General features: G+C 40.1%; 1 protein-coding gene across 5 annotated transcripts in view; it reads right to left on the bottom strand.

Annotated features, from left to right (window-relative positions):
* CEP112 (centrosomal protein 112) overlaps nt 1-22,493 on the bottom strand; it is a 156,904-nt gene extending 134,411 nt beyond the window's left edge. For all 5 annotated transcript variants that reach the window (XM_066200306.1, XM_066200308.1, XM_066200307.1 and 2 more), the window contains exons 1-8: nt 22,415-22,493; nt 21,617-21,737; nt 20,506-20,696; nt 19,651-19,799; nt 15,732-15,810; nt 13,432-13,506; nt 5,723-5,770; nt 5,494-5,571 (exon numbers count right to left, since the gene is read on the bottom strand). In XM_066200306.1, the coding sequence (XP_066056403.1) occupies nt 5,494-5,571; nt 5,723-5,770; nt 13,432-13,506; nt 15,732-15,810; nt 19,651-19,799; nt 20,506-20,696; nt 21,617-21,716 (720 nt within the window). In that variant the 5' untranslated portion in view covers nt 21,717-21,737; nt 22,415-22,493. The remainder of the gene's footprint in view (nt 1-5,493; nt 5,572-5,722; nt 5,771-13,431; nt 13,507-15,731; nt 15,811-19,650; nt 19,800-20,505; nt 20,697-21,616; nt 21,738-22,414) is intronic.
* Between the last annotated feature and the right edge of the window lie 209 nt (nt 22,494-22,702).

Below are 22,702 nucleotides of genomic sequence, written 5' to 3'. Positions count from 1 at the left end.
ATGCAATTTCATAAAAGGCAGCTCAAAAAAGCAACAAGCTGTATCTTCAGTTGCCAGCACAGAGAACTGAACCCAGCTGAATCTGTGAGCACGCAGGAATCACACAGATTTCAAAGGATTTAGTGAAGTATGATGGAAGGTACCACTTGAGAATTTCATGGAATTCTGCACAGTGCCCAGTCCAGTGAATGAGTCTGAATACACTGAGTCACTAACACTGATTTTTTTCTCCCCAGTGTTATTCCGCTCTTTTTCATGCTGTATTTTAGAAGCTACTGAACTTTTTATACTCGAGGTCTCCTAAACCAGCCATGAAAACTATACTCCCACCTTCTTTTCACCAGTGCAACATGTAGCAGTAACAGTGTACAGCACCTACTTTTTCTTGTCAATGTCTTTTCTCCCATAAAAATCAGAATCTATACTTGAAAAAAAAAAAAAAGAAATCAAACTTTCTTCCTTTTATTTTTTTTTTTTAAAAGAAAGAGACACTTTGAGGTAGAGATTAATCATGCAGCAAAAGATTAATTCCCAGCTGCTTGGCAACCATCTGGACATTCTACTGGTTAAAACACTAGTTTGAATTGCTAACCTACCCCTTTGATCTTTCTCAATGTCTCCAGCCCATATGTGCAATAATTAAAGACACAGTTCACAAAGTCTTGCAAAAAAAAAAAAAAAATAAATAACTGTCCATGTACATCTAGATCTCCACAACCAGCCTGACTGGTATCAGGAATCATAAATCAGCAGCCAATTTATGAAAACATGTCTCATCTTGACATCCACTGTGTGTCTCACACACCAGTCTAGCAATAAAATAAAGGTTTGGGATTTATTACATTACATTCTGAAGAGTTATCAAAGCAAGGCAGGATGTGACTTCCTCACAAGGAACACAACGGACAACTTGCACATGTTTTTGGGAGCAGGACATTAATCAGCCAGGAATGATGTTAGCAGCAGTCAAGATTGCTGTGATTTTAAATATGAACGAACAGATCCCTGCTCAGGACGATTACTCAGTGGTGAGAATCAGTTCACAATTGGATTCTCCATATAAATCACACCCTGCATTCAAAACAGACACAGGGGTTGTGGAGAAAAGGAGAAAATTCAAATGAACCAGAAAATAGTTGTCACTGCCTGGAATATTTTCAAGGGGAAATGAAACAGTGTTTTCAGGAGCAAGTTATCATAAGAAAAAAAGTTACAGAAAAGTGAAAATCATGATGAAAGCCATAATTATTTCATATCTGCCTTTTCTTGCCCCCTCATATGGGCCACACTTGTACGAACAGCAAGGAACACACGTTCTTACGTTTTAACAAGAATATTCACCAGAATTAAAAACCTTAACAATCTTTACCCTTGGACATCAGCATGACATTCATGAGCAGAAGTATGGCTGGGACAGTCCCCAGTGAACAGGATGACAAAAGAAGAGGAACAGCAAAGGAAGAGAAGTGGAAGAATTGAGGGAAAATAAGGGAAAAAATTCCAGCACACAAAGCTCCAGTTATTGTAAGACTCAGGTTTTTTGAGACCCACTCAAGCGCTTTCAGAAAGTCGGTCAAAATCACTCTCCTCCTGTATTAAAAGGCACAAACAGCCCCAGCACATCTAAGGAGGTTCCTTGAGCTGTATCCAGCTCTCCTGATTCCATACACAGATGTTTACATGTCCATCCACCAAGATTTAAACTCTAGAGACACACACAGACATGAGCACACACTTTTACTTCGACAATTACACAAGAGAATAATACTGATAGATTTTGTTACCATCCTTGGAAGGTATGAACAAAAATGACGAAAAATACAAAATCCATGATGTGCTAAAGGCGCAGTAATGTTAATTTTACAGTGGTTGAATTACAAGAGTCCTTGTTTTAGGATACTGTCTCCATATTGGGTTTATCTATTGCTCGTATTTAGCAGGAATTTCATATACTTAAATACTTTACTACGGAGCGGGGCAATTAAGAGAAAGAAATCAAACCCAGCAGGACACTGATCACCATCTCCTAATTGCAGGGACTCTTATCTTCAAATGTTCTTTCCCTTCTCTTTTCCATGCTAACACCAGCCAGTGTTATTCACTCTCCCTCCCGAGTTTTACAACTTTCTTTCCTCCCTGCATTCTTTCCCCTACATCCTCTGTACGGTCCCTCTTGGGGGAAATCCATATCACAGCCTTCACGCAATTTGCTCTGTTTCAAGCTATAATCTCCTGCCAGATAAGTGAGAAGCACAGTAAATCTGCTGCTTTCAACACCTTCAATCCAGAGCCCTTTTAGCCAGACCAAGACTTAACTGTATCAGCACGGCAGATTTTATCTTCATGTAAATATATCACTAGATCCCAACACTTCTGGCGCAGTAAAACCATATAAATGGCTTGATGATCTTTATAAACAAAATCTGTGTCACGCAGTAAAAGGGAGTGCTCACTCCCAAAATAAAAGGAGAAAAACAGAAATAAAGATTACAGACATGAAGGTCCTAAATAACTTTTTTAAAAGGCTGCATCCTTCAAGATAAGACTTCTTTAGTCATAAACCCACAAAACACTTCGTTTTCCATCTTACTTCTGGTCCTGGATCCACGAAGATGGATTTTCAAGGAGAAAAAAAAAAAAAAAAGTCTTTTTCCCATTCTCTGTGTTCTCTGTTATCTTACAGCACCTATCTCATCTCTCCTTTACTCTCCTCTTCCTCATTCCCCACCACCCCACATGACAAACTGGTGGAAGCTGTCCCACAGGTGTTCTCCTGAAAACCAAACCACTGCCTTCCCCAGAATTCCTCGTCCCTCCAGCTGCACACCACCCAGTCTGGGCTGCTTGAGTACACAAGAGGCTGGAAAAGCACCAGTGGCTCCAGTGTCCAAAGGCTTTATCACTGGATTCCCAACAATCCAAACAGAGGAGTGAGAGGAGCACAGTGATAAACTCAACAAAAACGTTGGAAACACTCAATGTTCTCAGTTAACCCAGGCAGATGAAGCTTCACAATTTATTGCATAAAGCACTGAGCTTGCCAGTTTGTCTGAAAAATAAATAAACTAAGAGCTGGTATACAACTCAGTACAAATTTACTCCAGGTGCAACCTTCAACTGAAAAGTGAAAATTGTTTCCAATATGCTTCTGACTTATTTAGGTTTCCTTTGTTGAGGTAAGATAAATAAATATATTTGCTAACAAAATAATAAAACAGAAGGAAATTGAGAAAGAAATGCTAATAATAAATAAGACTGACAAAACGAAAAATTAAGAAAGGGAACTTCTTTAAAGAAACACCAGAATGTCTCGAAGTGACATATTAGATAAACTAGTTGTTTGAGAAAGGTTAAAAGAAATCAGTTTGTTAACACAGCTGATTTTATTTGCTCATTCCAAACCTATATCTTAGCAATGGTACTGAATCTGTTTTTTTGAAAAACCACAAATCAGACTTTTCCTTTCCCCCTCCTCTGCCCCGTGGAGCTCTGGGTGACACAGGATGGCCAGAAGTGAAGTTCAAAGGGGCATTTTCCCTTTTTATCAAGACAGGCCAATCACCCCATCTGTCGTGCTTTGCTGTCCTGCTGAACATGGATTTATTCCTGTCGGGCTGCCTCTCCCTTGTTTAAACCCATGATTTTTCAGTAATGACCATTTCCCAAATGGTTTAATCCATGTCAGAAGTATTTGGGGAAGAGATGACTAAAAGCCGCTGCCTGATGACATCGGCGTTCTCGCAGGGCTGTGATGTGGTTATCACTGCTCACGGCCATGTGTTCAGCATTACAGACTCTAAACAGGTGCAGGAATGCTTTATGAACAAAGGTCTAAAGGTTAAAAGCAAAAAACCCCACAGTTATCCTATTTTATGTTCTCCCCTTGTACTACAAAGAGGTTGAAAACAGTTAAAGGTTCCCCCGGACCCTTTTGTAGAGCACCATTTCTCCGCTAATACATTCACATTCTATAAATGAAAAGGACTTTATTCCTAATTGAGCTTCACAAACAAAATCAGATGAAAACACATTTAAGTTTTCTCGTTAATAGCACACACATGGTGATTGTGAAACACTGTCTGTAACCTTTCCAGTTCAAACCAGCCCACAGTCGAGCACCATTAGCAAAAAGTCCTGGATTTTTTTACTGTGTGGCTTAGAGGATTTTTCCACTGAACTAGCAAAGTATTAACTGGGTATTTTATGTAGCTCCTTGGCATGCCTTCCTGTTTATTTAATTTGAAAATATTGTTTAAATGACAACATTGTGCTTTCAATTTATTTATTTCTTGGGCTATTTTCACATCTTATGAAACCTTGCCTCATCCTGAGGCACTGGTGGTTTGAACCAGTCAATACAAAAGAACAGTCAATAGCACAGCAGAGAAAGTGGAAGGCACGTGGATTGTGCAGCTGCTTGTTGGAGCAACCAGTGAGGCAGCCAGGTAGCACCAGAAAACATTCCATACACATTATCCTATTAACAGCTGGAGGATCTGCCAACTGATTTTACCCTCCTCTGTATTCTCTCCTAAAGATGTTTTCTGAATTGTCATGAAAGTAACTTTAAGACAGTTCCAATCCGTGTGTCCTTACAAGACACCGAGGAAATGGAAGAATATTTTCCTGCTTTGCTGATGACGCCCTTTCCTGCCCACTGCAGACATCTTTGGGATATTTTGTGGGTTTAGGTCCTTCTGGATAGTAGGAACTACACACATATGTCTCAATTTTCCAAAAGCACACGGCTGAAATCAGAAATTTTGAAGACAAACAGAGAAGAGTGCTGGATTTGATTTTTTTTCTTGGTTTTTTTATGATTGGTTGGTTGGGTTTGGGGTTCTATTAGTCGTTTTCCTAATGCACCTTGAGTTTCCTTTTCTGCCCATCAATTCACTGTCTTTCAAAAAAAGAAATGTGTTAAATAAAATGGGAAGCTTGTGACAAAATACCTCACACCATCGACTTCCTCAAAGCATGAAAAAGGTGAAAACGACCACAAAATTTTACTTTTCCACATATTCAAAGCAAAAAACCATGGTGTGAGAGAATTAGACAGCCAAGCTTGGACAGTAATGTCAAGAATTCACAACGTTACAAAGAAGTAAAATAAAACCCCATATGACCAAAAGAGGATCGGAGCTCGGAAATAATGTAGATCTTACCAGAAATAAGCTCAAAATCTGCTAATTTTGAAAGGTATTTAGAAAGTAAGCAAAAGTCCTCACTAAAGCAAAGGTTTCACTGCCTCTATTAAAAAAGTAATTTGGAAAATTCCTAGAATTCAAACTTCTCTCCACTAAAAATTCTTTCAAAGGACGGGAAAATGTGTTCAGAAAGTCTTTTTTACTCCCTAAATGATTGGGAAATCCATGAAGTATTTAATGACAAGCCCTGTCACTTCAGCAAATCTCTCTTCCATGAGATTTTCTGCTACAATAACTTCCTTGTTAACGCCCGATTTCCAAGGAAAATGCCTTAAAAGAATCCTACCTCCTTCTGCGGCACTTGGAACTGTGCATGGTGCTGCCGAGATGGGCTGCCCTGCCCAAGGCCAATTATAGGTGTCATCTATTGAAGAAAAAGTTCAAAACAACCAGTGAAGTCAAAACCAGTAAAACCAAGTACAATCAATCCTGACCAGTGATTCAAAATAACATCAAAATAACATAAAATAACGTTGTTTGCCCTTCTGAAATATCAAGGGAATATAAATACCTACCACGGTCATTGGCACCCGTTTTTCTCGCAGATATCTGGGGTTTTCTAACTGAAAAACAAGGCAGAGAAAAATCAGCAATGTCAACAATGTCTGATTCAGTCCAAGACATCATAACTAAACTACACTTAGTACAGGAACTGCATCACTCAAAGAACCACAGGTGAGCTTTCAACTCGCCTCAAATGTTACAGAAACAGGAAATCTTCCTAAGAGATCATGTGGTTTGAAATCTATTCAGCAAGTTTTGATAATGTAAATGGACCAAAAATTGCACTTTTTTTCCCTCCCAACTCTTGCGGTTGTAAAAATTCCATCAGTCCATATTGTAAAAATATTTGGCAGCTACATACATCTTATACAGAAGATTTCCAACTTTATTGGCTGAATTCTCATTGAAATCAGTATAAAGCTACAATATGCTTACAGATTATACTGATTAAAATCTAGTGCTTTTGAAAAATTACAGTTGGGTGCCTTGAAACTATAGCCACACATGTAAGTTATAGAGACAAAACATAAGGAAATAATTCATTAACATGGCTGTATAATTAAAACAGCTCTCTTAATCACTGTTTTTAAGAACTGGATACAAAGCATTGTTCCCAACCCACTTCCTCTATCAGCCAGCTCTATCTTTCTCATTTTCTCAGACGATGAGGTTCAAACATCACATCACAGAGAAAGCAGAATGCCCAAAAAAAGCTTTCAAGGGTATAATCTTGTAAAATGTGGCAGTGAGATTTGGAATATGAATGAGATTGCAATACACATTAAAAAAAAGAAAACGTCGTAGGATTAGGTTGATATACGAGGCATGGCAAATAAATCAAATGCTTGCACTTTCTGCAGTAGTATGAAATAAATTTGTGTGTTGAATTTGTCAGTGGAAAAGAGGCTTAATCCCTCTGAAATTTCAATTTGATACAGTATTATTCATTTCCTGCCCCAAAAGGTGATGTAGGATTTCTGTCTGGTGTTGAGTTGTCATTTTTCACCCAGAAGTCGTTGCAGATACTCACATTTCATACATACATTTAATATCAATGAATGGCACATCCGAATTTTTAATAGATTGGCTGAAAGCATCAGGAAACCAATTATTGAACAATAACCTATTAATTGTGAGGGACTTTACTAAAATAGTTACACTAAACTTTCTTTCACATGAAGTATCCTGTATCGGCATCCATGGGCAGCCACCAGTGAGTAAAGGAATCCTGGATGCACCCACTGCCACAAAATGAGGAATTCTGGACATAGAAGAGATTGTGAGGAGAGGGACACAGGAGTGGGATCAGCCTGGAGCACCAACCACAGGACATCCAGTGCAGGGAAAGGAAAAGCAAATCAAGAGAGAGGAAAATAAAAGGTATATTAATTCCAAAGTGGGAAAACTGTGAAGGATTTTCTTTGTCCTACGCATTTGTACCTGCAATAGGATTTTCCACCAACATTTTACTGGTATTCTATTGCTCCTCCCACCTCAATTTGGCCACTACCCCATCCAGCCCGCACTCCTGATCACCCCCAGGGCTGAAGGTGTTTGCCAGAAGCTCAAGGTTCTCCCCAGTTTGGCATCAGTGGGAGCAGTGGAAGCCTTCACCAATACCTGGTAAAATCTGCAGAAGGTTGCAGAGCCACATTTCAAAGGCTTAATGATTTCCCAAAGCCCTGTCTCCCATGCAGAGTCACCCTTTAATTTGGCCTAAAAATTGTTGTAAATATTTCCAATTAATTGAAATCCTTTATCAGCCCATGACATTCAGCTGTTTGCAGCCTTCACTTCCAAACCAAGCTGAAAAGCTTAGGTACATCCTACTTGTTTATGGGAAAGAAGGAAAATGTGTCTCTAATACTTTGTAGGGCCCAAGTCTTGCATTTTTTGATTTTGTAACAGCAGCCATATGTGCTTTGAAGTTAAATGTTCCCACTTTGTTACTTGTTGTGGATTATATCCACTTAAACTGATCTGTAAACATTTAATGCCTCAACATTCATTCTTTTCATGCTGGTCTTCTGCAAAACTTCTTGTTCTCCAAATTAGACCACATTAAAGAGGGAATATCACAATAAAGAATGCCCCAAAAAAGAAAACAAAAAGTCTGTATTTATGAGAAACATGCAAATTTAAAAATAATAAGCAAAAGGTCAAAGACAAGCCAAAATACATATGTATGAAACTGAAGGACTGCCATGAGAAGAGCAGTAAATCACATGCTTTTTTAAGAGTACGAACCAAATAAATGTCATCATGAAAGACATCTTTATTTGAACTAGAACTGAACTCTAATTTGTAAATACCACTTCTTAACAGAAATGGTATTTTGAATGTCTTTGTAGAAAAGATTTTGGATTCCCCTGTTCTATTAGGCAGCCTGACAAGAAATCATGTTTTAATTTGTGAGGAGTGCAATGGTCACCTTCTCCTCCTCCTAAACCAGAGCTGTGAAGGTGCTGGGTGATCAGATCCCCATGAAGAAATCCCCATCATATGACAGAGATCATCTACTTCATTAAAATATTTTTTTTTTCTTAAATTGAAAAAAACTATTGCAGAAATGTACATAAAAATAAAATCCCAAAATTGCATTTTGGGCAAATTAGCCATAATTTGTAACGTCAGTATTTTCAATTTCTGTTTATTTTAACAACACTTAAAGCAGTCAAAACTAAATATTTATGAGTCATACAATTTTAAAGCTATCAATGCAAGTAATGAGCGAAGCACTGACAAAAGCTGAAATTCTTTCCCCCAAAAGCAAGGACAGTGCAGGAAAAGCACAATTTTGAGCTTTAAGTACTTCTACAAAGTCTCATCCTCATCAATTACATTCCATCCCTCAGGCTGAAAATATTGTCCAGCCTTTCTATCCGTGTACTATAACCCAGTCCAGAAACTCCCACCAAAACTTTGCTCTTTTGCTCAGTAAATGACAATGACAACAATGACAACATTGAAGTCATGGTTCCAAACTACCCCTCCAAAATCCTGTTCCACTCTTTTGGAGATGTTTATCCAGGGATGGATATCTCCAATAATGCCCAACTGCAGCCTGTGTCTGTCCACTCACAGAATATTTTAAATATAAAGATTCAGGGAACAAAACCCCCACACATCCATCTGCAGGCTCATTGCACGTTCCTCCCTAAGCTTCATCAAAGACAAAACGGGATTGTTTTCAAAACAAGGACGGCAAAAACACACATGAAAGAGTTAAGAACACTTAAGACTTTGAAATGGTAAACAACTAAACTGAACCTTGCCCTAAATTCTTACTTTAATCTACCAAACCCAGCCAGCCAGCATGTTCCCTACAGAAATAACTGCTGAGTAGCTTCAGGAAATTTGAGTAAGGACATTCTTATCTAACATCATAATTTGCAGGGAAGTTCACTTTAATGCTGCTGCTGCAGTCTTAGTGGAAGGACATTAAAGCGCACGAAGACTGTTTGTCAGCATGGAAGTTGAATTTATTTTTTGAAGTCGCAACATCACTTGGAGTTCACTGTGGGAAAGTTTTTCCAGCACTGCTGCCCTCCAAGGCCACAACATATCCAGTAGGTATGTTTATAGTAAGCAGCCAGACTGAGAAACCAAACAAAAGATAATCAAATGGCTTGTGCAGAAATGGTTGAGCTTAACTAGACTGGAAAGACACAGGCAGATGTGAGCCAAGCACACAGAGCAGGCACAGCATCCACTGCTGCTGCAGCCTCCCAGGAATTCCCAACGCTCCATCCACTTAACCCTGTGTTACAACTCTTCTCTCCAAGGAAGGAGAATGGAACACAGCCACCAACCACTGAACTTCTTTCCTCTCAGTCTTCTCAAACCTTTATTAGGCAATAACATTTCCCAGGAAAAATTCTTCTGGGCAAGACTGCGCGTCCAGTCAGTCCCACGTCACGTCTGGTAAAAGCTGAAGAGTTAATTCTTGTCCTGGCTGAATTCCAGTGATGAAAAATCGTGTTCTCCCTGATTAAAAAGCCCTTTGCTGTTTCCCCAGGGTACAATCTCTTTGTGTGCTTTCTACCTAAAATGATGTGCTGAATTTCCTGGGATGTTTGAAAGAGATGCTTTGTCACACCTAAAATTGGCCACAATTCGGTGACAAATGAAACTGCATCACAGGCATCATGAAAGAGACAGTGAGAGACAGGCAGGTGAGGTAACAATTTGCAGGGGTTTCATTCATTGCTTTTCCTTTGCGTAACTTTAATTTTCTTATCCAAAACTTATGTTTGTCTACAACCTAAAAAGCTCAGCTAAACAGGAGAAAAAAAAAAAGGAAATAAAGAGAAAAAAGAGTGATTTAATTCCTTTGTCCAAGGAGGTTCTTTTCCTGACACAACACATCTTTCACAATATTGAATTATTTTTGAGATATAAACAGGAGATGGTCACCTTCCCCTCAATTATGAAGTGCACTACAGCTGCAACAATATGCAGAAATTTATTGACAGCTGTTGATGAAATAAGACCACAGAATCACAGAGAAGTCTGGGCTGGAAGGGACCTTAAAGTTCTTCTCATTCCCCTAGCCCAGGTTACTTTTATTATATTCTAAGATGGCTGAAGAAGGACCAAGAAAGTTCAAAGTAACAATGTGACCAAAGATTACTGGTATTTATTTGTCTCAGCTCCTGGCTCTGAAACTTTTCCCTTCCAACAGCCACACAAAAGGATTTCTGCTTTTCTGCATTGCAAATGCAGCTTCAAGGCATGAACACCTGATAAAGGACAGACCCCACATCAGCTTTGATAAAAGTCAATACAGGCAAAGAAAAACACATTTTGTAATGTATGTAAAATGAGTGTAAATCAGTATTCCATGTATGAAAGGCAAATTTATCACAATCAAAAGTCAACTTTTTCTTCCCAACATTTACTCATGCCTGATCAGAATCTAAAGACCTTGAATAATAAAATGTTTGATAGGGACAATCAGGAATGCTGCAAGGAAAAGGGGAAAATTCTTTTAATACTCACAAAAAGTAACAAAATCAGCAAAGTACCACACACAACTGATTTACTTCCCCCATAGAAAATGTTATTATTAAGAACAAATATCTGAAGCCTCCAGATTAGATTGTTAAGCTTTGACCCCTCAACTTAGCAGAGAAATCATAAAAGCATTTCCCAAAACTTTTCACAATATTTTAATAATTATATTAAAAAAAACCCTCAATCACTGATGTAGGTACATCATAAAAACTGAAAACACATCCAGAACGTGACCTTAAAAATACAAGAGCTTTGAAGAAGAGGAAATTTAGAATATTCTAAAGAAGCAGGAAGCTGAAAGATAACAGTAAAAATAAATTAACAATTTATAACTGGACATTTCAACCCAGACGAGCCCAAGCTGGATCAGTGAAGGCTCAGCAGCACCTCACAGTTAGAAGACACCAGGGTTGTCTCACCAGTGGGTATACCCAGCTGGGTATTTGCAGGTTCTGGGATAAAAGCATGGTCTTCATATAAACTTGCCTGAAACACTCACAGCTTCCTAAAATTACACAGATTCTTACCAAGAAAAATCCTTGTATAAAGACTTGTATAACCAAAAAAAGCCAAGGGAAGTTTGAAAACCTTTCAAGACAACTGTTCTTCAACCCAGGTAGCTCGAAGTGAAAGCCATTCTGTATCTCCTTTCCTACCTCCCCTACCACTGAAGTCTTTTTTGGGTCAAGGGTCTTCTGTGTCTGAGGTGGGATCCTTGTAAATAAAGTTGCTCAGTTTGAAGCTGTGAGTAGCAATTAAAAGACAGCAAGATGCTCCCGTGGCAATTGAAATTGCCAAGTAACAGCAGCCACATCTGACACTCAAACCTTACAGATTCCAAGGGGCTGCCATCCTTTAGTGGGATTTTTTTATTATTATTTTTAGCAATGACATATTCTTTAAGTGTGACACTCCACTTAAAACTTCCTGACCCTTTCAGAACCCACTGGAGGCCGTGATCCACAGCAGGGAAACGCTGTTCAGCACAAGCCCTCACAGACCTCTCTTTTACAGCCTCCAATCCTCTTTGTCAGGTAACTCCCAACAAGTCTTATCAGGCAATCAAAGTCTCTCATGAACGACTTCTTTAATTACCATCCCTGGAGAGGAGACTTGAAAAACTGATTTATGTGCCACGGTAGCCAATTTGTTATCCAAGGGAGCTCCTGTATCAGCAGAGGATCATCACAGTTTAATAACCAGCCATTATCAACACAACATGATTGCCAACTGGAATTTCAATTAGGAAAAGAAATAAAATACAAATAAAATGACAGAGATAAGAGATAAGCAAGCAGGCAGATTGACACTGATATAAAAATGCAGGATATAAAGAGATCCTTTGTCAGCTTCAGTTGGTGTAATTAGTAAAATGGCCATGAGCAAGTTTTCCCCCTTAAAGCAGCTTTAAAAGCTCAGGGTATTACAGCTTCCTGCTCCTATCATCCAGTGGATAAATACAGCCCAAATATCCAAAATCTGCAAGTGACTGCTTGCACCTTTGTTTTGGGCAGCCGTACAATGCTGACACCTTCACCCATCTCCACCCTCAGCCTGGAAAAAGCAAGAGAAACACCAAGAAAGCCAGAAAACCATTAATATTCTCTGTTATCATTTCTGATTGCACTGAAGAGAACTTGGCCATCCAAGAAAAACCTGGAGTGTAACAGGCAAGGTTTTTAAATGCTGTCATATCCCTCTGGACTGGCAATAGTGTAGGAAGAATAAGGATCATTTGGCAGCTGATCAAAATGACAACATGAAAATACGTGATTATTTTTCAAAAAACAAGGCTGAACTATTTTGTTAAACTCGCTCTCATCACTCCTGACTTTGGCTGCAACTCTGTGAGCTTTCAACCTGTGAGAATAAGCACAAAATGAGGAAGAAAAGAAAGAAGAAACCTCCCTGTTAAAATCAAAGTGATCTTAATAAAACTGAATTGCTATAAGGAGATTAATCCCAATGAAATAGGTGAAAGATTTGGTGGTACAAGTAAAAGGGTTACAAAAAAGACAAAACAGCACAATGTATAAAAACAAGTATAAATATACATGTACATATACATGTATAACACACTGTATCAAAAAAAATACATTAAAATACAGCTACAGAGAAAAGGTAGCTCATTGTCACCTTGGAACTGTTGTGGACTGATACCACAGAAAATACAACCAAGGGAACAGAGTCTTATAAGAGTAACGAATTTAAATTATTAAAAGGGAAAGAAAGAGAGGAACACACAGAAAAGCCTCCTGAACACTTTCAAAAGAAAACACACTGACCAAAAAAAAACCTGAGTTGTATTAATGGCTTGCAAATTCTGTATTGGTTAAAAAAAATAAACACAGAAAGCCAAACTCTTCTTTCATTTATACAAGTATAAATAAAAACTAACGTCACAGAGTCGTCAAGAATTAGTCTGGATTTCTACCAGAATAAGACTCTTGGTTTTGATCAGCAGCTATTATTTTGCCTGATTTATGAGTAACCATATTAAATGTGTGAAGATTATAGTTACTTAAAACTTCAATGTTCTCTTCTCATACATTCATAAATAACCTTTCCCAGCCTAAGCAACTCATTTCTAAATGACTGATTTCCCACATGGAAGTTTCGCTGGCTAAGCTCTGAAAGCAAACTGCGTTACTGAGAAGTTCCCACTGCAAGTTAATAAATAAGTAAACTACTCAGTTTATATTACCCCAAGATTCCAACTATTGAGTCGTGCTTCCAGGTCATCGTCATCCAATGAAAGGTTTCTTTTGTGTTGATCATCCTGGAACATTAAAAAAGTCAGAGAAAATATCAGAATTGCTGGCAGATACATAATTTAAAATTAAACTCCTCATTGACTTGGCCATAGCTGCATTGCACTTCCTAATAGTGTCACAAATACTTCTGACACTTTTCACCTAAACAGCTCAGTTTCCAGAGGATACTGGGCTGAGAAAGCAGCTCAGAGGATAAATTAGCCTGGCTCTCCATTTTAATGCTCTTTTTTATTTATGTCCAAAGCAGAGGGTGAATTCACTAAAAAACACAGAATACTCCATTTTCAGGCATCAATTCATCTCCACAGTGCCTTTTCTGGGGCTAATCCAGGATTCCGAGATCACTTGATCAGCCTCCAAATAAAAAAAACCAGATTTTAAAATGAAAGGAAAGCCCAGCAAGGCAGGGATGGTTCTCAAAGCAGAGGACAGAGCAGCTGTGCCCAGCCCAGGGGTCCCTCCTGATTTCCAGCACCCAGCCAGGGCTGTGGTTATTGCTGCTCCAGGAACTAACAAGGAATTCCCCCTGAGAAGAAATTTTTTTCCTGTGGGATAAACTAGACACATTTAATGTATCTAACAGGGAAGCTGATACACAACATTTTCCTCACACCAGGTATTTAGAAAAACAACGTTAAAGCCTGAATTACTTTGTCTCACGAAGTGAGGTTTGTGTCTGGGCCTGCCAGCACCTCTCCTTTAAATCCCACTTGTCACAAAGCATCCAGTGACCAGAGCTGGGGCTGCTGGTAACCAACACTTGGTTGAGGCAGCTCTGAAATGTTTCTCCAAAGTCTCCCTGCTCCTCTACCTGGGCCTGAACGATGCCAGGACATCTGTGAAACCCCAGAACATCCCCGACAATGGAACAAGGTATTGTTTGTTCCAGCCAGCCAAACATTACCAAACTAGCAGAGCAAGAGAGGATTATTTCATTTAAAGGCCCTTTCAAAGCTGTAATCACAGGAGAATCCAGTACGTGGAGCTGCAGAACACTCAAGTGCAGTGGTTTGTCTAACACCGACCTGGAAGCTGCAGCAGAGCCAGCAATAACAGCAACAAAAATTAAAAATAAACAAACCAAAGCAGCAAAACTCCCCTACAGAACTTTAAAGCCCCAAATCCAGGTTTCAGCTGAAGAATATAATATTTTTTTTACAATAACTCTTCCATAAGGAGTGCTTCCAGAAGTAAAATAAACAGGAAACCAATAAGGAGAAATGTAGTGAAGCCAGCATGTGGTTTTATTTTTAATTATGGCATTTCTGTATTTCAATTCCATTTGTACACATACAATCAACACACACATAAATCCATTGACAGCAATCAGAGCCTAGAGCACAGACACTGATTTCTGCCCACCTGTAAGCTGCCCTGATAAACCATCCCCTTGCTAATCCTCTATTCCAGCTGCACAGCAGAACACGAATTTCCTCAGAAAGGAGCTTCCAGTTTATCCTATTTGCACTTCATGTCCTCATAAATCCTCAACTGTGCCCAGCTGCAATCTTTCTAAACTGTTCTCTGATAGAATCAAAAAACGGAGCGTGGGCAGAGCTGGAGGAGCAAACAGGAAATTCAGCGTTCACGGAGGGGTGAGGGTTGTTCTAGGTGTGGTGAAGGACACTGCAAGGCCACAGAGCACATTTTGTTAGGTAAACAGCCCATTTCTTGGTATCACACATTTGTCAGGAGTAATTGTCAGTGCAAAGCCGGCAATTACATAAAAAACATCACTGAGTATTTTGGACTAAAAAGGTTTTCAGACAAAGCCTGCTCTGTGCCCTTTCATCAGTCAAAATGCTCCGTGTGGAAAGTCTGATGAAACAAACTGTCCAAAATTCACTCCTGCAGAGGTCAGCCATCACTGAATAGAGCCAGAGGCATCTATGCAGCTTTCTTTAATCTGTTATTGCAAAATACAAGATGATGTCAATGCAGGCACATTGCCAAGCCCGGGGAAAACAATGCAGCAGACACTGAAAACACAACACTAAACAGAGGTCAAGAATAAGGATGAACTGAGAGCATCCTACAAGAAATCCTTTTCCCCTGCACTGCAGAGGACAGATTTTGATGAGCTTTAGTCCTCCCTATCACTCCCTCCCAAAAGTCTGCACCTTTACACAGGGATCATGACCCACAAGGCTGGAAATCACAGCTTTACAGGGATATATGAAAGCAAGTGAGGGAAAGCAAAGCTTTAGGACAAAAAGGAGAAGCATCTTACAGACAGTGACGTGCCGAGGTCATCTTCATCTGTCCGGTGACAACGGGAGATTACTGATGGCTTCTCACTGAGTCTTTCCCTGTCAGTAAGGACAAGAGGAAGCAGAAAGAGAAGAATTCATTTTCAGCAACTTGTGGCACACAAAGGATGTTAATCACGGAATAGAATTGGCTAAAATATACACAAGAAAAGAACTGTCAAGATGGAAAGATTAAAAAAAAAAAAAAAGGAGAAGAAAAGAGAAAAATTTCATGTTAAAGGTAAACAAAAGCCTTAAGTGTTCCATTAGAAAAACCGCACCATAAAACCCCACACCAAAAAACCCACTAGAAATACTGTGCACATGACAGTACATTAAAAAGTGTTCTGTGCTTTTCTTTTACTACATGACCCAACATCTCCCAAAGGATTTTAGGATAAATCTAAGCTAAGGAGAGGGCTGATCTAAGAGAATGTTTTTGAAACAGAATTGCTAAGAGTATGAAACAACATAAGATGGAGTGACTCAGAGAAGAAAGAGGAATTAAGGTGATGGTTGGTTGCACCATAGGGGAGACTTTTAAGGCCAAAAAAACTAGGTTAGAACAAGGTAAATGATCCCATAACACACAAAGGGCAAGAATGACACACACAGCTCTAAACTAAGGCAGTGGCTTGAAAGGCCAAGGTGGAGAGGAACAAGTCATAAAGCTTGTCTCGGTTTCATTTCATTTCTGTTTTATGGACTCAAGTGGAATTTATGGGGGATGATAAAGAAATGCCCACAAGACAGGACACAGGCACAGCACGACCAAGTGCTCTGTCCAGCAGATGGATTTTCTGGAAAAGCTTTTGTTGTAAATAAAACCCTTGAACAAAGGCAAACGCAGATCAGCAGATAGGTGAGGAGAATTGTCAGTGATGCACCTGGTCATAGACATTTCTCAAGCACAGAACAGGGGAAAAAAGAACAAAAAAAAGTAAAAGTTACAAGCATTTATTAGATGGGTTGATACAGCAAAAGATCCAAAACAGTAGTGAAACACCCGTCAGCACATACTCCACTGTCAGATGCACAGGTATTTAGGTAATTAAAAACTCCTGTTAGTCCCTTCACCTTCCTGTGACTGGCCATATCATATTAAAGTCAAATCAGACCATTCAATACCTCCCTTCCTTTCCATCTGGCAGCAAATGAGATGGTTGCTATGCCAAAAACACTGTGAGATGAATGAGGTGTTTATGAACAGAACAACAACTGTTGGATGTACAATATAAACCAGTCACTTCTAGGAAGACAAACACAAAAGTTTTCACGAAGCACAGGGCCCCAGCTTTCATCAGAACAGCAGGGAACAGAGAAATACAACAACTGGGAGCCTACCTTGCCTTCCAGCACCAATAAATCCCATATAAACAACATGTATGGATGCACAATAACAATTACAAAGCAGTAAATATTTTAGATAAGCAAAGTCTTAGGGGTAAAAAAGATCAAAAGGAATTTGATAGCACAATGACTGCCTCTTGCACTTCTTACCAAGATTTCATTTGACACAAAATTACCTTTAATTAAAGGGAGATAAATCTTCGCCTGTGAGTAAATCTGCCCTTTTATCTGATTTCCTTTCTGAGCAATACTCAGGTTACCTAACAATGGAATAAAGTTCTGATTGTTAAAAATGAGGGAAAACAGAATTCATGCCCTCCTCATTCAGAGATTCAGGAATATCAACAAATGCACAAACCAATCCAAGCTACCTGGAATATTTTCAAATTGACCAAAGGGAGGACAAAAGTCTAGATGTATTTTTAGTTCTGGATTTGCTCTTTTGAAGAGGAACTGAAAAGCAAGCTCCTTTACTTGATTCTCCAAACAGAATTTGGAAAGACTGTTAAGGATGAACACAATTTTGCTTATATCAGGTATGTACCACCTGTCCACTCCCTTTTCCAGCCTCCTGCTAATACAAGGCAGGCTCCAAAACGCACAAGATTAATTCTTTTTGCTCCCACTGCAGGTGAGTGAAAGATGATCAGAGTTTTAACACCAGCCTGTGACCTCCTGCTTCAGCCCAAGCAGGGAGCTGGCACGGGAGGAGGCAGCAAACTGCTGCTAATAAAGGAGATTAGTAAATATTCCTTCTAGGAACAACTCACTGATTCCTCCTGGTCCAGCATGACTACACACCAACCTTTAACAACGTTTTCAGGCACAGACTATAAACATAGAGCAGAATTTTCCTGGGGTCAAAAAGCCCAGGCTTCTGTTCAAACCAATCTAGAGCATTTGTCAAACCAACCCTCTCACATTTCAAAATAAAGCTGCACCTTTCCAGCCCCAGCTGGTTGGATTTATTCATCCACACCCCAGTTTGCAAGTAAGGTTTGTCTATCTAAAGTTTTTATTTAAGCAGAAAAACAACTTCATACGGAAAAGTCAAAATTGTCCAGCACAGAATTATCTGTATTGCAAGATAAAAATCACTATGAAAAGTATTTCTCTGTTTGTTTGGGTCTTTGAAAGGAGAGAATCTTGAGATAAAGAATATCAAGTAGCTACTCAAACATGTCTCACTGACATTATCTATTTTGCCCTGAGAAAATGTTGTAGGAACTGAGTCATGGCTGGAATGCAAAATTTTCATCCAACTACACAAATTCCGTGCCCATGGATGCAGCTTTCCCAGTGCACATTCAGAGGAGAGAGACAAATACAGTGGAACTCGGTCACCATCTGCTGGCTCTCCCTACAAACTGCACATCCAGAAATATTCAATATATTGAATATATTTTACCTGCACTGATTGCTCTTCCAAAACTGTAAATACAAAGAGAAACAGGGTCAATATGTTGGATATATGTTCTGAAACTAAACTTGAAAATGTATTTCTAACAGAATGAAACGAAACCAGAAGCAGAGCAAACGCTCACTTCCTCTTGTACAGCACCTACTGAGCTTTCACTCCATGTCTAAGAGTGGTTCCTTCACCAAGGATTTCAGAGAGGTTAAACATTAACTAGACTTTAAAATGGGCAACCAGGAGAAAATTCCATCCATGACTGAAATGCAGCCACATAAAGGAAAAAAAAGGAATACAGATCTTGATAATCAGCACAAAGTTGCACTATGTAAGAAAATCCAGAAAGTAGATCCTTAAGAACAGTAGATTAAACTAGAATTTACCTAAGATTCCCACAAATTAGAACAGAATAGAGCTGAAGTTTTCCAAGTGTCCAAATGACCAGCTTGTCACTCCTTCAATCCTGCAGGGACAGCTTTCTAAGCCAACAGGAAAACAAGCCTTAATAACACGACACATTTCAGCCCTTTCCCCCTGCTGTAAACAGCTCCATGTTCAGCTGGCTGGGACTAAGGATGCAGTTTAAGCTCACTGGCTGCTGCAAATCAAAACCCTAAATCTTGCTCAGCAAAACTTGCTTATCTGCAAGGAGCCATTATTCTGTTTCCTCTAAAAAACCAGGGAGCAACAGTCACAGAGCAACCTCTAAATCTACCATCTGTATGCTTGTTTATATTTCTAATCTACAGGGAAAAAAAAGCCATTAAAAACTATTTGATAAAACAGCTGCTTTCAGCATCACGGCCTTAGACTAGAGATGTTGGCTTTGATTTTCCATGTTAAGTGTCCTGAACTGAAATGAGGAGGAGAAAAAGAGGAAGGGAAAGAGGACAGGGGGATGGGACACTGGAGAAGATCCAAAGCAGTCAGAGGAGAAGACATAATGGAGAAAAGTAGTAACAGAGCAGTCTAGAAGTTCTCATCACATTGAAGCTGTTACCAGAGTTTCTGTATGTAAAGCACAAACACAGATGGTGAGTCCATGAGTGCAATAAACTCACACAAACTGAGACATCTAGAGCTTACATCTATTAAATACAAATCAAACACTGCTGAAGCGAGGACAGGAACCTTACCCATGTGCAGGAGATGTTGCTGAAGATGAGTTCTCCACAGAGGATACATTACTGTCAGGGTTCCCCAGCTGTCCCACCACCCACTCAGGTAAGCAGCCAGGGCTGCTGTTCTGAACTCTTGGTGAACTTGGTTCATCAAAATAAACTGACTAGAATGAGAACAAATGCAAAATCAACACCAAATACATTTACACAGATACATTCTTTACACCCTTAATGTCACTTCTTGCAGGACTACCTGCAGTACAAATATTCCTTTTCCAGTGAAGTCGGTGAGGTGTGCAAATGACACCTTCCCAACCCATGGGAATTCATAGCAACAGTGTAAATATTTTCCAATACTTCTTACAGCGTGGGTAATTTTAGCAAAAATTGGCATTGTTATGTCACTGAAGCTGATGCCAAGGGTTGATACAGAATATTCAGCTCCTCAGAAAACAAAATGCAACTTTAATGATGTCTGTGTGAATTTTATATTCTTCTCAGGCTACTAAAGTCACCACCTTCAAGAACAATCTTCCTTTCACAAGAGCTATCTACTGTTTAGGACAAAAGAAAGCCTCAAGGGCCTTTTATTATATTTTTCCAAAGAACTAGAAAAAGATTACCTTTCTGTTCCTTCAAACACCTGTTTTCATAAGCCTTCTAATCAGAATTTTGAAGATACAGGTCTCAAAAAGTTCTGCCCATTGAAAGGTTTTCCCAGCACCAATGACAAGAAATGCCTTTGTTTATCACACACAGCTCCACTCAACCCATTCAGAATGGTTCCTCACATTTGTGCCAAATCTAAGACGGAAAAGCAATTCCAGGATACATTTTAGCAACTTTGTCTCAACAAGAAACGACACTCACCATGTAGGCAGGCAAAGTTTTCAGCATTCCTTCCTCTGGTTTTTGGCTGAAGGGACCCTCCAGAATTCCTCTCTGCAGCATGTGGAGTAACAGTTTTGCATACAAGTTTCGATTCTCCCTTCCCACTATTCCTATGCCTGCTTCTGAAGGTTTGCAGAGTTTTTTAATCCATAGTGAGCATCTTTTTCGTTCTGAAAATATAGATATACACGGTCACTATACATTTTAAGAGCAAATCAAACGCATGCAGAAAACAGAAGCCATCACTGGTCACCAATTTTGTAGGTTTCTTCCTTCTACACCAAAGTTTAAAACAAAACAAACTCCCAAATAACCAAACCAAATAAAGGATTAAAAACTTGAAATTAAAAAAAAAAAACACAACTCTTTAACAACGGTTCAAATTTACAAATTGCACAAACATTTCCTATAAATTCACGTTTACCAGAAGTTTACATCACTTTTGGAAACAGCATGGAATTGGAAACATCAGGAATTCTGCACTCACTGCAAGAGCTGCCATAAACTACAACTTCCAGCTTGCATGAGCATTAATACTTTAAATACACAATAAATTTTCATCCATTAAAAAAATAAATCTCTAATTACACAAGCTTTGCTACCAGATAAGAAAATTATTCATTTGGTTAAATGTTTATACATAAAGCTCCTAATTTGTAGGATTTGTGCCTTTAATAATAACCAGCTTGTGGTAAAAATTAGATTTATATGACATGATTAGATGTTCCTATTATTACACATTCCTGAACAAATGTTAACAACTTTATAAATTAAAAAGATTTGCTATCTCAAAAACAGTGCCCTTTCAAAGCTTTTAGTTTCCACTGAAGTAGGTTTTTAAAGATAGATGGTAACGTATTTATGCAGAAGCACATTGACATCATGAAAACAGGACAGATAAGGTCAAACAAGTGCAGTAGGTACCTAAAACTTCCAGCATTAGAAGTTGTGCTAAACCCCCATCAAAACTGTACCTTGTAATGTCCGAGATGCAGTGCCTGGTTAAATTAAGCGGCACAACTACGCACAATGATTGTCAGTCCCTAGGACCTTGTCGTTAGAGTTTAAATGCACATTTTACCACGTGTACCTGAAGCATTCTGCAGGTTAAGGACATAGGGCTTCATAGCCACAACACAGCGATCTAATTCCGCGTCCAATTTCTCCTTTATTTCGCCTTCACTGCTCATTTTGAAAGCACGCAAAGTAACCTGCAAGATTAACGACATTGATGTAGAAAAGGTAAAACACTGTTTTACATCAGTCTCTCTTCTTCTTGGGCCACACAAAGATGTGCTTGGAACGATACAGGAAGTGAAACTAGATGTGTCGCTACTTTCAAATAAACACGAAACTAAACCAGATTCTTTGTAAATAGCAGGTACTCAGCGTAATCTACAAGAACGCGCTTGTTTGGATTTGAAACTGAAGAGCCGACCACAGAGTAAATATATTAATTACACCCAATTTGTATAAAACACCTCAAGGCGTTTGCGTGATACCGCACTCCTAACTTGGCATTCCTTAGAATCAGAGGGGCATCGTTAAAGAAGACGGGGGGGAAGGAAGGAGAACAGCAAGCAGAGCGGTAGTTGCCAGTAACAGAACCAAAAAAAGCTGTTTTTTCAGGACCGCTTTAAAGGAAGCAGCCCCGCACGGAGCAAGCTCTCCGCTGCCGCGGCGCTCCTTTCCCCGCTGAGCGGGGACTCCTCTGGGCACATTCCAGCGCCGGACGAGCGCGTCCCTGCGCCGGCGGAGCCGCCCGCCCCCGGCCCGCCCCGGCCCTGCCCTGCGCTCAGCCCCGGCCCTGCCCCGGCCCGGGGCGCACACGGGTGGCCCCGGCAGCCCTCCCTGCCCCGGCCGGGCCCCGCGGGCCCTGCCCCGTTACCTCGGGGGGCTGCGGGTGGCGGCCACGGCGGGGAAAGGCGGCGGCGGCGGCGGCGGCCGAACGTTCAAAGCGGCGCCGCTCCCGGCGGCCCCGGGCCCGCGCGTTTCCGTTTCCGCGGTGACCGCGGCCGGCCCGGCGCCGGCCGCCTCGGGCGGGGATGGAGAGCCCCGGCACGGCCCGCAGGGGTGGGAGCGCGCAGCGCGGGGGAGTTGTTCGTTCCCGGGAACGGGGAAAGCTCTTGGGATTGAGGAGTGCGGGGAGGGTGCTGGTGGGGCGCCGCGGAAACTC

This window comes from Chamaea fasciata, unplaced genomic scaffold (assembly GCF_029207755.1).
Source record: "Chamaea fasciata isolate MVZ Bird 193981 ecotype frontalis unplaced genomic scaffold, bChaFas1.0.hap1 SCAF_19, whole genome shotgun sequence".
Classification (NCBI taxonomy): Eukaryota; Metazoa; Chordata; class Aves; order Passeriformes; family Sylviidae; genus Chamaea; species Chamaea fasciata.
This window is presented reverse-complemented; position numbering and strand designations above follow the sequence as displayed.